This window comes from Stegodyphus dumicola, chromosome 3, assembly GCF_044657685.1.
Source record: "Stegodyphus dumicola isolate Sdum_Otavi_A_Nest chromosome 3, ASM4465768v1".
NCBI lineage: Eukaryota > Metazoa > Arthropoda > Arachnida > Araneae > Eresidae > Stegodyphus > Stegodyphus dumicola.
In genome coordinates, this window is record NC_140770.1 from 54,443,693 (window position 1) to 54,457,975 (window position 14,283).

Here is a 14,283-nt window from a genome sequence, read left to right on the forward strand (position 1 = left end):
AGAGTTAAGGCACATTATCCACTGTTGAAGCTCTTGGCAGTGCCCAGAAGGGGAGACCATTGATCTTAGGTGGTTCTCAGACAGACATTCAACTACTGGAGTTTTAACCTGTACTTTGGTGGGAGTTCTAATGCCATGAATAAAAAAATAAGTGCTCTTGTGCTACTTAGATTTAATTCCATGCACTAAAAGTGAACGTAGTGGCCCCAATATAAATCTGAATTCAATTTCCTTGATCATTATGAATTTCAAGTGAATTCAGGTTTGAAAACAGACAGAATTGAGAGATCACTGTGACCTTGGCACCCTGTTGCGGATGAGAACTGAGTTATTCTTTGGAGAATAAAGTAATTTGAGAGGCAAGTAATGCATTGGAGTTTTTCTAAATCTTGGGTAATTAATTATTGCGTAAGGATGTAATTAAATATTGGCACATGTGAATACTTGCAGTGATGAGATATAAAATAGTACCTGATGTGAATATATAGGAAAATGAGCACGATAATGCATAAGATTCTACACATTCAAACCTGTTTTTGTGTGGTCTTTTTTTTGTGCCATAGTATTCTGATAATATGAATACTAGTACCGCACAAAAAAACAAGGTTTGAGTTTCAATTCATAAATAAAGTCTATATCCTGCTTTGAAAGGAACAAAGTCCATAAGTATAACAATGTTGAGTTTCAATTCATAAATGAAGTCTATATCCTGCTTTGAGAGGAACAAAGTCCATAAGCATTGTCAGTAGAATGAAGAGGTAATAATAAATCATTATCTATAATGCAATGAAATAAGTGAAAACATTATATGAAAAATTAAACAAAGTCCATTAAGCTTTGCCAGAAAAATAGTCCAGATTGTTTTGCCAGGATGAGCAGTAGAGTATGAAGTTGCACACTTACAAACAATTTATATTTTAGTTTGTGTTCTTTGAGGTTTGAAAAAACAAAATTTTTTCTCAGCCCAGCTCGATGTTGTGATCTTATTGTGACCAGCCGTTTTACCACTTGGCTGTCATTTCTCAATCAGAGATACACTTTTAATGTTGATGAACATAATAGTGAGAGAGTTGAATGAGTTTATTGAACTTTTGGCTCCAAATGATAAAGTTTAATATGCACTGTTGTGGTGTATAGTTATGGGACACTTGAAAGGATGTTTTACAGTCGTATTGTATTTTGCTAATAAAGCTTTATGGTGAACACTTTAAAAAATGTTACGTGCAAGAATTTGTTGATTTCTTACAAACCAGGTGAATTCATAATATTTCTCAGAATCCTAATTTGAAGTACAATGATTTTTTTGTCTGTAGCTTTTTGGAGCAGTGGGCCAAGTAGGAGCAACATAGAAATGAATCAGGCAAATGACAGTAAGATAAAGCATTCATTTAATTTTAAAGTGCAGCTTTTATTTCCTTATATGATATGTAAGCTGCACTGACTTTATTTAGTGCATAAAAAATGACATCTTTACGTGAAAGCTGATCATCAAGAAAGATACTTAGATATTTTGTTGGGGTGACTACTGGAAGGAGAGTATTGTCGATGGTGATATTTAGATTAACAGGTATCATCGGAAAGTGGTATCAGAAGGTATCCCCAGTGATTCAGAAGATATCATCAGTGGTTGATTATGTTGATTCCAAGTTACAGGTTACCAATCGCTTGATTTGGTCATTATGATAGTATCATCAGCTTATTTAGCAGTTTTACAGAGAATTTGGTTCTGGCATATCATTGATGTATAAATTAAAGAGGGTGAGAACAAGGACTGAGCCTTGGGCAACACCTGTTCTGAGATGCTTTTTTTTATTCGAGAGTGTGTCTCCCTCTCTCATTTGGAAACTGCAACATTTGATATAGGAGTTAATTAATTTTATGAGTCCATGAGGTAATCCAATCAGAATTAATTTGTAAATGAGGCCAAGATGCCAAATCCAGTTGAAAGCTAAAGTCCAAAAAACATGCTCCTATGCATGCTTTATTAGTTCATGCTTCTCCTTTGGTTTCTACAACATTTAAAATTTGGGTAGAAATTAAATGCCCACGACGAAATCTAAATCGGTTGTTTTTTATAATATTATGTGTTGTAAGGAGGGGAGTTAAGACACGGTTGTAGTTGTACTCAAAAGCAGTAATGCAAATGAAAAGGTGATGCCATCTGTCAACAAAAATAGAAAGGAAAATTGAAAAAAAAATCAAGTTATTAGAATTTAAAAAGCATTAGGAAAGACTGAACTAAAGTCAGTAACTAAACAAGGTAAGTCTTTATGAATGTGAAAAGCTTATAGAAAATTCAATTCAACGATTGAAGAAGCTTTTGGAATAATTTTTCTAGACCTAAAGTCAAAATTGTGATTGAATTTCCACCTACAGGTATGATTAGCTATCAAAGACTTGTTAATTTGACCTTTTTGGACATAAGCTTCATACTCCTTCATGTGAGACTTTAATGCTCTTTTAGTTTGCCTGATATATCTCAAACCACACTGACAAGGTATGCTATAAATTCACCAAGAATTCAGAAAGTCAGAAATGAAATCTTTAAGAATTAAACCCTGGATTTTATTAAAGAGTGCATGAAAGTGACTTGAACTTCTGCAGAATCCATGCAATTTTGTAATTGATAAAAGGATGAAATGGAAGAACAACAAGGTTATTAATGTTATTTCTAGCTGCACAATATCTTCTTTGATGGCAAAATGACAATTTTTTAAAGTCTTTATCAATGACCACAGGAGAAACTCTTCTGCTGATGGAAACTGAGCTCAAATAATTGAGTTCATTAGCAAACAAAGATTCCGAGAAACAAACTTTGAAAGCACAGAAATATAATAGTAAAAAGAAGCCTTTTTTTTTTTTTTTTTGCTTAGCTGGGTGACATTACTTTTTTCATCTTATCAGCAATGTACTTTTACACACAGAAACTAATTAATTGCCACTTGACACTGCCTTAAGGCAATACTCCACAATACTACTTAAAGCTTAATAAGCTAAATGCCAACTGTAGCTCCAATTTTTCTTCACTCCTCATGAGGAGGGACCTATACCTGTTTTACCTTGAATAAAGTCTTTAGAATCTTGATTAAACATCAAATAATAAGAACCCTTGACAAAAAGAGCCTTGATTAAAATCTACCCACATATAAGGTTGTTACTTTGCCTAATTTTATGAGATAACCTCCTTTACTGCATTTTTAACTGTCATCAGATTAACTATGATTTTAGGTTAACCACAAATGTTATTATCGTGGGAGTTGACTGTATTACATACTTACTTCATACATTTTTTTATTTTATTTTTTCATAACTTTATACAGGTATGTTTTGCATGTACTTGGTTTATTAACACATCTTACTCAAATATAAAATTACAGCAAATTCTAATCTTAGGATTGTAATGTTCCCCTCTCTATTTCTCTTTTTCTATATCATAAAATTTAACATTATAAATGATACGATTATTACACTAAAGAAATGCTAAGGTATACACATACACTTTCCAATAAGTCGGCAGATGAAAAGAACACCTTTTTTTTTGTAATCTAGGAGAAACTGAGAAAATAATGGGACTTAATCTGCTGAAAATATACACTCTTAAAAAAGCTTCTTTTCCATGTAATAAAGGTAATAAATGTTAATTGAATCAAGTGTTTCATCTTGATTTTTAAATAATAAAAAATCTTAATTCTAAATAATAAAAAATCAATCACCTAATTTATTATTTAATTTTAAATAATAAAAAATCAATTGTTTCATTTTGATTTTTAAATAATAAAAAATCTTAATTTAAGTAGTAGTTAATTTTAAGTATTAACATACTAATAACATAGCGAAGGTGAGAATTTTGCTTTCTTTTTTTAAAGCACAACCTGTGCAAACTATGGTCTTTGACCTCAATAAACTGACTTTCAAGTTAGAATTTTACTTAACAAATCTTAGTGAAAAATATTAATCAATTTAGGATCAAAATCAAGTTAGGATTTTACTTTACAATTTAGGATCAAATGAAGTTAGGATTTTACTTAACTAGGGTCTTTGACCTCAAAAAACTGACTTTCAAGTTAGGATTTTATTTAACAAATGTACTGTAGCAAACTGACACAAGCAAAGAGGTAGTATATTTAATTTATTTAACATTCTATGCTTTATGAAAATAATTTACAAGATAAGATTCTAATCAAAAAGTTAAAAAAAAGTTTAAAAACGTCTGCTAAGTTCCTGTCTGTTTAAATTCTCAGGGAGATTTCTTTTTGGTTCAGGATGAAATTCCTGTGTGAATAAAACAGCCTTATTGCCTCTCCTGGTCCATTCTGAGCAGGTTGTTCTCAAGTTAGGTACAAAAGAATTTGGCTATTGGCTATTGGATCTCTCTGCAGAGATAAGAATGTTACTGACAGAGCAAACGAAAAAGAGCTGTTGAAAGAGCTGAAAAACACAAGAGAGAAGGTCTCTTTCTTTCCACTAAAAACTAATTAACTTCCTCTGCTGCTGTCTGATGGTTTTTGTTCAAGATTTTCTGGGTGTATTATGATGACTTCTACATTCTCATTTGCCCAAAAATTTCGAAATGTTTCTTGACTGGCAAAGAGCACCCTGATTGTTGGTGGATATTAAGTTAACAGGCCTGAGAAAATTTCCATGAGAATTACCTGACTCCAACTTGGGCCTTGATCCTGGGTTGTATGTGTGTCAGCGACAGGCAGACAATGCATAACAAAAACACCTATAAACAGATGCACACGAATTTTGAATGAAGGACACAATTTCAGTTTTTCTCAGGAATGAAAGAATGTTCTTCAGACCACCATCAAAGGAAACAAGGACTTGAGAATGGTATGCAATTACAGGTCACATTCACCTTTCCTGAGAATTGTTAAGTGGTCACTAGAAAATAACTTTTCCAAGAATTTTGGGGTGGTTGTCAGAAAATAACTGAAGATGTTACTGTATATAAACAAAGACTAGTCTTCAGAATCACAATTACCATTATCCAACTGGAAATTTTTAAAGTATCTATAAACAGATGATATTAAAGTATATTCTTGCTGCTTTTTCACTATATCATTTTTATATTATTCCATTAAATAATTAGTAAGCATTTCCATTGGAAGAAATGGCTAAATTTAAAAATTTTTAATAATTTTGTAAAACTAAAAGAATACAAAATGTTTCATAATTTATGAAACAAATTCATTTAACATGATTTTACGATTAATATATAGCCATAATAACTGTTATTTTCAATCTACCAGTTTTCACATCTTTCTTTTCGAAGTCAGTCAAGAATCTTTTTAAAGCACAAATCATACCGACATATAAATTTCTGTATATAATGCAGCATAAATGTACTGATGGTATTGTTTAAAGAACATATTTGTATTAGCTACAGCAGCAACAAATTAATCATCTGCTTTGCATTTATATATGTTACTTCATTTTAACTTTTGATAACCATTTCAAATTGACCTGCATAATTTGAGTCATAAATAAAAGAAAGCAAAACATACCTCTATGGTGAAAAGCAAAGTAAATGCAGCAGAACATGTTGCTAGAGGTATTGTGTGATCTTCATCAGATTTCCACTAAGAAACAAAAATATAGTATGTATAAAAATATCAATTAAAAAAATATATATATCTATATATATATAGGTTAATATTACTTACACTGACACATAAAAGGCTACTATTGGCTAAAACAAGGCCAGCAATAAAACGTTTAAAATAAATGTTTTGTGTGATATCATAAATGAAGGCTCTAAATTTATGACTGTCAGGGCGTGGAGGTAAATGAAGTGGTTGAGCAATTTTCAATCTTTTTTTCAGGTCGCACCATCTTCGTTGATCAACAGTAAGTAATGCTGTGCCCTAGAAAGATAATTTTAGAACTATATTAACAATAAACGAATAATTTACTTTAAGCATGTAAATTTATAATTTAGACATAAATTAATTTTCTTTCAAAGCTTTTATATAAAAAAGGTATCAGAATTAAATGATTCATATATAGAAAGCTCTAGTTAACCTTTGAATCATTAATCATATGACAAAATGCAGAATGCAAAATATATTGCTATTTGTTAGGTAGATATCAATACCAAAGTACACTTTGGCAGGGGATTGAATTGTATCCCCTCTCAATCTAAAATAAGTATCCAAACATGCAAGCACCTTTTAGAAGTCAAGCTATCTTTTAGAATATTCTCTGGTCAACTCATGTACGTCACAAGATGAATGTGTCATTTGTGAGTTAATAATTTACATTTTAACAATAAATGCAATGTTTGTAATTTGAGAAGTGATTAAAAGATATTTAATATTAAATTATTTAGAGAAGAGAAAAAATATTTAAATTAAGCTTCAGGCAAGGAAATGAACCAAGAAAAAATTAAGTTTAATAACTCATATTATAGTTTATATGTTGAAATAAATACATAACAAAAGGTTCCTTTATCTTACTAATGCATAAAAAATTTCTTAAATGATGTAAACAAATTGAGATAATTCTTTGACAACTGAGAAAATTATAACTCAGCAATTTCTGTATAAGTCATACATAATGTTCTCAAATAGCATTTTAGATCTATACTTTTATAAGCCTTCCTCTTTCTCTCTCTTTATATATATATATACATTTAACAAAAGAAATATTTAAAGCCAGAATCTAATTATGCGCAGCAAAAACTAGTGGCAATATTTATTACAAATAAACACAAATGAAGTAAATTTAAATTCTATTCATAGTGGAATAAAGAAATTTATTTTACAAGTATAAAAAATCTATTGTAAATAAATACAGTACCTGCCACTTATTAAAATCATTTCTGTTCCAAACCTATTTAAATTCATTAAGCGGCTAAATTTAATAACAATTAATTTATTAATTAATTCTAAAATAATAATTAAAAAATAGAACTAAAAATAAGCTATTTATGCAATTTTGAAATTAAGTTTTTAAATTTTAACAATTACATTCTTGATGAACCTTTATGCTTTACAAATAACTATTCTATCTGTTTGTTGCATATTGTTCAACAGCAGTATTTTAATTGTATTCTCAATTGCATAAAATTGATGATAGATTTTCATCATGACTTAAAGAATTTTTATGAGAATCTGCAGTGGTTTTTAGATTTGATTGATGATGGCATGGTCTTAATTTCGGCGTGAGTTCGGCAGTTCTTTTAACACTTTCACCATCAATTTTTATGCACCTTGTCTCAGTATTGTTATGAATTGACAAATATTCTGATAATGAATCCTTATAACTTCTCTCACTGACATCTGAAACATAAGATGTGGTTTGCAATTAATTCCTCTGAGGCTTCTTCTATGTAAAAGCCAGATTGTCGAAAATAGTTTTCATATTATTTTAACAGATTTATATCCTGAATTGCCTATAACATGCATAGCCTCTAGCAGAGATATTGACTTACTTATCTCCATTAAAGTGCTTGCATTTTCACAAAATTTTCATCTGAACATCTTTTCTGAAATGACATTTGAAAGTTTTATATAACCCTAAAAGTTGTATGTTATAAGTAGTATTTGCAGGAAGAGGCAATAATGTTTTCCAGAAATAGATGTGTATGCTGCACAGCTATTTTTTCATTTTTCAAGTAGCTGTTCCATTTCAAAAGAAAAATAGTAAAAATACAATTTGTCATCAGGAGAAGTCAAAGGTAAATTCTTGACTCTTTTCATATATTGATGTTTTCTGCTTTGTTAACTGTTAAGTCCATATTGCAATGTTAATAAAATCGTAAATTATTCCTTTAGTTTCTTAAATCAACTGCTGATTCACTTTTAAATATAGTATGTGTTCTGAAAATGCCGTATGTGTTGAGTAATGCAGTTCAGTTTTGTCTCCATTACAAATTTTGAGCGGCTTGCATTCATACACATACATTTTCAAGTTTCTTCAAGTGATTTATTTAAATTTCAAAATTTACATTTCTAGTGACCAGAAAGCTTGCCTTTTGTCTGTTTAATCAATCTGTGACTTCATGATTGCAAGCACGATCAATGCTTTTCTTGCTTATAAATCTCTGTGAACATAATGTATCTATCCCAAGAGGAGGATTTTGAAGGTGGAAACCTTAAAAGTTGGGATACAGAAGTACACTTTCACCTCCTATCAGGTGGCATTTGAAAAGGAAGCCTCACTCAACTACAATGCCTCTAGCAGGAGTTTTCAATAAGAAGAATTTCACAGCTTCCAAGGAAGAACACGATCAGCCTTTTATTTACCTGTTAAGTAGTTTTATTTTATAAATATAAAAAGTACTTTTTATTGAAATTCTAATATTTATTAACATTTTCTATACTTTTTCTTAACTTATGAAACACATTAAAAAATCTAGATTTAAATAAATGCTTACGTATTTTTCAAGTCTTGAGATTGGAGGGGGATGATTGTCTAGCAGTGGTGAAAGAAGGTGCATGAAGCAAAAAGGGAGAGAAGCCCTGCTCTAGTTAATTGTTTCTGTTTAACCTTAAGGTAAGGAAATATTGCTGCTCTGAATTCCAGTGCAGACAAAGAACACTGAAAACAATGTTTTAGAGGTACAGATGATATGCAATTTTTGGTCGAACCTGTTCAAGTGAAGCACTCTATACCCAAATGATAAAGCCACAGTCTACAGTGCATTAAATTAATGAACTAGAGAGAGCTTTGATAGGTGCAAGTAGGATATTCTGGTACTAAAGAATCAGTATTTTGTAAATCTGTGTTCATTAAGTGGTGGAGATCAGTTTAATAAATGGTGGTTTTTCTATTAATTAGTATGTACTCATTTTGGTTCCTGGAAATTTAAACATAATAAGCGGCTGAGTTTAGTAAGTGGTAGGTGCTACAGAAAAACAGAATGAGACCAGTTTCAAAATCACCAGACGAACCAAAATTTAGGGGAAAAACTAAAATTCATACAAAATTAGCACGATAGATAAATTTAAGAAAATGAAATGGATTTTATATCAGGGGGTTGGTGTAGTGACAGCAATGAGGGGGGGGGAAAGGCAGGCTAATTTTTGAACTGATAAATGCAGAAACATATAAGTAAAAATATGATTTAATCAAATTAAATGAAATTAAATTAATTTGTGCATCCATCAGTCCAACTCTTAAAGGCTGGAAAGGAACAGGCACTTTCGTCCAAATCCAAACACATCTAACAGAATACAAAATATAAGTGATCCAATAACTTGAAAAACAGTACAAAGAAGCATTAATTTTATGGAATATATTACACATAAAAAGCAGTGCAAAATAATTTGCTGATTAAATGCTGTAATCCATAGCAAATTAAGGATATATATAAATATATATTTGTCTGTGTGTGTATTTTAGATAAAAATATCAAAATCAAAATTCCAACTTGCAATAATCATTTAACTAATTTATCTCCTTTTTTTGTTCATAAAATAGTAACTGCTTATAATAAATCTAACTGCATCACTTCAAAATTAATTTAACTCATAATATGATTCTTGTATAATGTAAATGATGCAAATACTTGCATAATGCTTCAGCCAAAAATAACTTCAAATTTGAAAACAAAACTTAAAATTAACCAATTTAAATAAAGCTTAAGTGAAACTAAATCATTCTGAACCTTGGACTTGTCACATTCTCTCTCTTGCTTCTCTGTTGCCAACTTGTTTATGCCTTCTGTCTTATAATATATTAAACCTTGATAACTACTATTATCTTTATGCCTCAACATCTAAATCATCACACATATATGCTCAATAAAGCAAAATTAACTTTCAGAAATATGCTATGGAATTATTAAAAAATTTTAGAAAATATAGGATTTTGTCAATAAAAATCCTCACTTATAATAATAATCTGTACTTGCTATGTAATATCAAGCGATTCAGCTGTTTTATTTATTTTATATATATACATACTTCAATAATACTTACTATCACTTTTATTATTTTTTAAACTTTCCTAATTAAGCTTATTTTTAATAAAATATTTAATATTATCAGTGTTTAAGTGATACATATGTCAAACAAATTCTGTCAAATTTTCCTTCTGTGCAGAAGCTTTTGTATTATGTGATTACATTTTGACTATATTTTGTATTACTATGATTCTAATTCCAAAACGCAAAATATAAAACAATCTCTAACACAAAATATAACAGCACGATTATTATTACATTAAAATAAAATGAAATTCCAGCTTAACAGGCAAAATGCTACAAAATTATTTGTATTTAGTTGAATAAATTAACCACAGTCAATTAAGACCCTCTTACCTTATTTTCACTATAGTTAGCTATTACAACACCAACAAATAAAGTGAGACCAATCATACATCCAAGAAATACGAAAATGTGAATATATATAGCATGTGCCTGAAAGAAGAAATAATTTTAGTTATTTTAGACCACACATATACAAAGAATAAGATATTATTTTAGTGGCAAGAAAATATTCTCACTGTTCCCAGTCTCTGTAACAAAACATCACGTATATCTAACCAGCCTTTGAATGACAGAACTTCAAATAAAGCCAACATTGCATTTCCAATATTGTCAAAATTAAATCTCCTTGGATTAGCCCTAGAAAAATATTTAAAAAAATGCAAATGAATTTATTACAAAGTCTGAAAAAATAAAAATATATTTTGCAAGTAAAGTCAATGAAACATGCGTAGGTTTTGGTAAATTTTTATGAATGATAGGAAGCTTTTATATAAAAAAACTTAGAGATATTCACATACCAGTAATTATTTAAGGACTTTATTTAGAACATATAAGTAGATTGAGTAAGAATTTATCATAAACAATGACTATTTTACAGCTTATGATTATGATCATACTTATGCTTCAAGTATAACAATTTTGAAAACTTTGCCTATAATCTTGTATATTTAAAAATATATGAAAACAATACAAAATAATTATCTTTTAAATTGTTTTTAACCTTTAAAATTTGAAAACAAAACTTAAAATTCATTCTATGGAAAATTAAAAAAACATTGCGATATTTCTCTATTTGGTTTCTTGTAAATTTTATTCGAAGCCCATTAAATTTGATTATCTGATTTTATTGAGTCTCTACAAGAACTAACATGATTTTTGGTGATAAAAGAGATAAAGATCCACTTCTGTTCTTCCAATTTTAGTATTATGATGGTTTCGATCTGCATCTTACCTCATAGCACTTTGTTTACACAAGTGAGACAGTGTGATTGTAATGTTTCCTTTCTATTATATCCTGCATATTAAAACTAAACAAGAAAAAATACTACATGAGTGGAGCATTTTTTAATAGTAAATTAAATTACTATTCAATTACAATTCATTACACTTATATTACAATTTATAGTCTTGAAGCAATATAACAAATGTAAAAGTAGTTTATTTTATTTTATGTAAGAAATAATATGACATAAGAAAGACAGATAATTACAAAAGTGTTTGTAAAAAAAAGGGGGGGACTTTAATGGGCATTTTACGTAAGAACTCGTATTATATACAACAGTGAAAAAATTATACAATCAACTACCTTTAATTCCTAACAGCTACTATTAAGATATTTTATTCTCCCACACATACTAGACAATTTTCATAAAGCAAAAACTGTTTTAAATATTAATTAAAACTAATAATAACTAAAAATAATGAATAATAATAATATAATGATAACTTTTTCAACATTGCAAGAGAAAAAAAAAATAGCAAATAGTCTCAAGATTTTAGTACTGTTTCCTTACCAAACTCTTGGAACTAACATTGCAGGATATGATTCATTTTCACCTGGCTGTAGTTTCATTTTGGTGATGAATATCTTTCTCATAAAAACACCTACACATTGTTCCTAAATAATTAAAAGAATAGTAGCATGTGCATTAAAAAAATGTAGCAGATCTATCTGCATTTTTATCTTACAGATATTGTGAAATAAATAAATGCGTACATGTACATCATTTTTAAAAATATTAATCAATGCAAATTCATTGAACATTTTAGAAAACAGAGTGACTATTACAAAGCATATATGAATTTAAACATTGAATGCAAAAATGGATTTGATAATTTCCAGAAATTTATCTCCAGTCGTCAACAACTATCCAAAAAATCCAGTTGTCATTAACAATCGCTAGCATGGTTTGTTTCCTTTCCAGCCCAACTCAGTTTCTTTCTTTCTTTCTTTTTTTTTTTTAATTATTATTTTTTTCACTTGAGGGGAGATTCATTCCAAATGGTCAGTATGTGTAGTTTCTATATAAAAATTTTCTTATAATTTCTAACTGGTAGGAAATGAAGAATAACAAATAATATTCAACTTTTATGAAATTTCATGTAATATTTGAAATAGATATAATTCATTCAAATTCTTTCACTTAAAGGGATCAATACAAAAAGGCAGATCAGATCTATTTTGCAAGCTCACTCTATGATTTAAAATTTTAACTAACTACTATTTGGCACCCGGCCATGTGCATCACAAAGCCCAAATTTTGAATAATTCAATTATTTAAAATTTTTCCAAATTTAAGGAATTTTAAATTGTGAAATTAATGCATATATTTCTTCACATGTACACTGTTATGATGATGCACATCCCTTTTATGACCTCGAGCATGAGAGATTAATATTTGAAAACTGCAAAGAACAAAACACTAATGTACACCCCCCAAAAAAAAGAGGTTTGAAAAGAACTTTGCTGTATTAAAATTGTTTTAAGTAAAAAAACCTTTCCTTATAAATATTTTTTTTTTTTTTTGCTTATTTGTGATAATTTACCACCATTAATTCAAACAAATTGTTCCAGTTTTCAGTGCATAAAAAAGCTAATAATAATGTTTCTTAATACTATGAAAAGGGATGAGAAAAATTCGACAAAACAACTGCACATTTTACCGTGGAGTCTGCCACGTTGTTACCTTTTATACTCATATATCCTGGAATCCAGCAGTAAAGGATGTTATAACCATGCTGAATATTAGAACCTGATGAGATAATTTCATATACACATAAATTAAATTAATTTTTATTTGTATTTTACATAGCTTTAATTTTCCATTTGTTTGACCAAAACTGATTCTACCATAATTTGACACTGATTTTTCTTTAAACAATATCAGATCCTTGAATAGCAGACATTTACACGATTTATTTTGAAGCATTATATTCCATAACGGAGCTTCTAAGTGCATATTTTTTCTTTTCTTGTTTCATGAAGCATTTATTATTCAATTTTATGTATATATATTTGAATACATGTACATGAATATATGATACTAGATAAAAGAAATCAAGAATGATAATTACATCACAACATTTTTATAAACATGTTTAAAGCTGCTGCTAACAAAATGCAAGCATAATATATATGATATAAGTTGGCAGATGAATAAGTTGGCAGATGAATGTAATGTTATTTAATACATGACTTTTCACAGAGAAAAAAATCAAAAAATAAAGTCAAATATGATTAAATATTAAAAAAGGCAAACAAAAAATTAAAAATAAAAACATTTAATAAGTGATGCTAGTATGACATATACCAAATTAATGTAAATTAGTTAAAAATGAACACTAAACAATGCACCTCAGCAAAGAACATTTTCTACTTTTACATTTAATGCTGAAATATGTTATTTGAAATTTATTTTTTAATTAACTTTTACATTACTGATTAATCAGCTGTGATTGCCAACTTGGCAACAAAAACTGTAGCAAAGACCTGTTAGAAGAATTTTTGCCTAGTTGAACTATTTTCATAATTTAAATATTGATGGATTATAAATTACACACAAAATAAACACTTACAAATAAAATACATGGCTACAAATTTGATTAAAAATACTATTGCATAAAATACACAAAATGCCAAATTAACAAATAAATTTTAAAATGCATAACACAATAAAAACACACAAAAAGTGAAAATACAATCAAATATATGCAAATATAATACTGTGATTGTCATTACGTTCTCTGCAGAAAGTAGGTCCAGAAATAAGTTAAAAATCCAGGTATTTTTATTTATATTTATTTACTCTTTTACAGACATTATCCAGATAAAATATTGACAGTGCTAACTGATGTTGAGTGATATAAGTGGCAAGTGAACTTCATCTATAATACTCAGTTTGTTCATTTTATTGTTTTTGGTTAAGATATTATCAGTGTAATAGAAATGAATGATATCTCTAAATGAGTGAGTCTCTCTTGTGAATATGCAGATTAACATAAAAGTATTCAGAGACAATTTTCTTTAAAGGAAAAATTTCCAACATAAAATGTTTGATTTCTCA

The 14,283-nt window shown here is 28.8% G+C and overlaps 1 protein-coding gene across 1 annotated transcript in view; it reads right to left on the minus strand.

The window, feature by feature from the left end:
• Nucleotides 1-14,283, minus strand: part of na (sodium leak channel non-selective protein na) — a 135,694-nt gene that overhangs the window by 52,188 nt on the left and 69,223 nt on the right. The window contains exons 25-29 of the mRNA XM_085812895.1: nucleotides 11,734-11,837; nucleotides 10,456-10,576; nucleotides 10,271-10,369; nucleotides 5,670-5,870; nucleotides 5,511-5,585 (exon numbers count right to left, since the gene is read on the minus strand). Coding sequence (XP_085669021.1) covers nucleotides 5,511-5,585; nucleotides 5,670-5,870; nucleotides 10,271-10,369; nucleotides 10,456-10,576; nucleotides 11,734-11,837 — 600 coding nt within the window. The remainder of the gene's footprint in view (nucleotides 1-5,510; nucleotides 5,586-5,669; nucleotides 5,871-10,270; nucleotides 10,370-10,455; nucleotides 10,577-11,733; nucleotides 11,838-14,283) is intronic.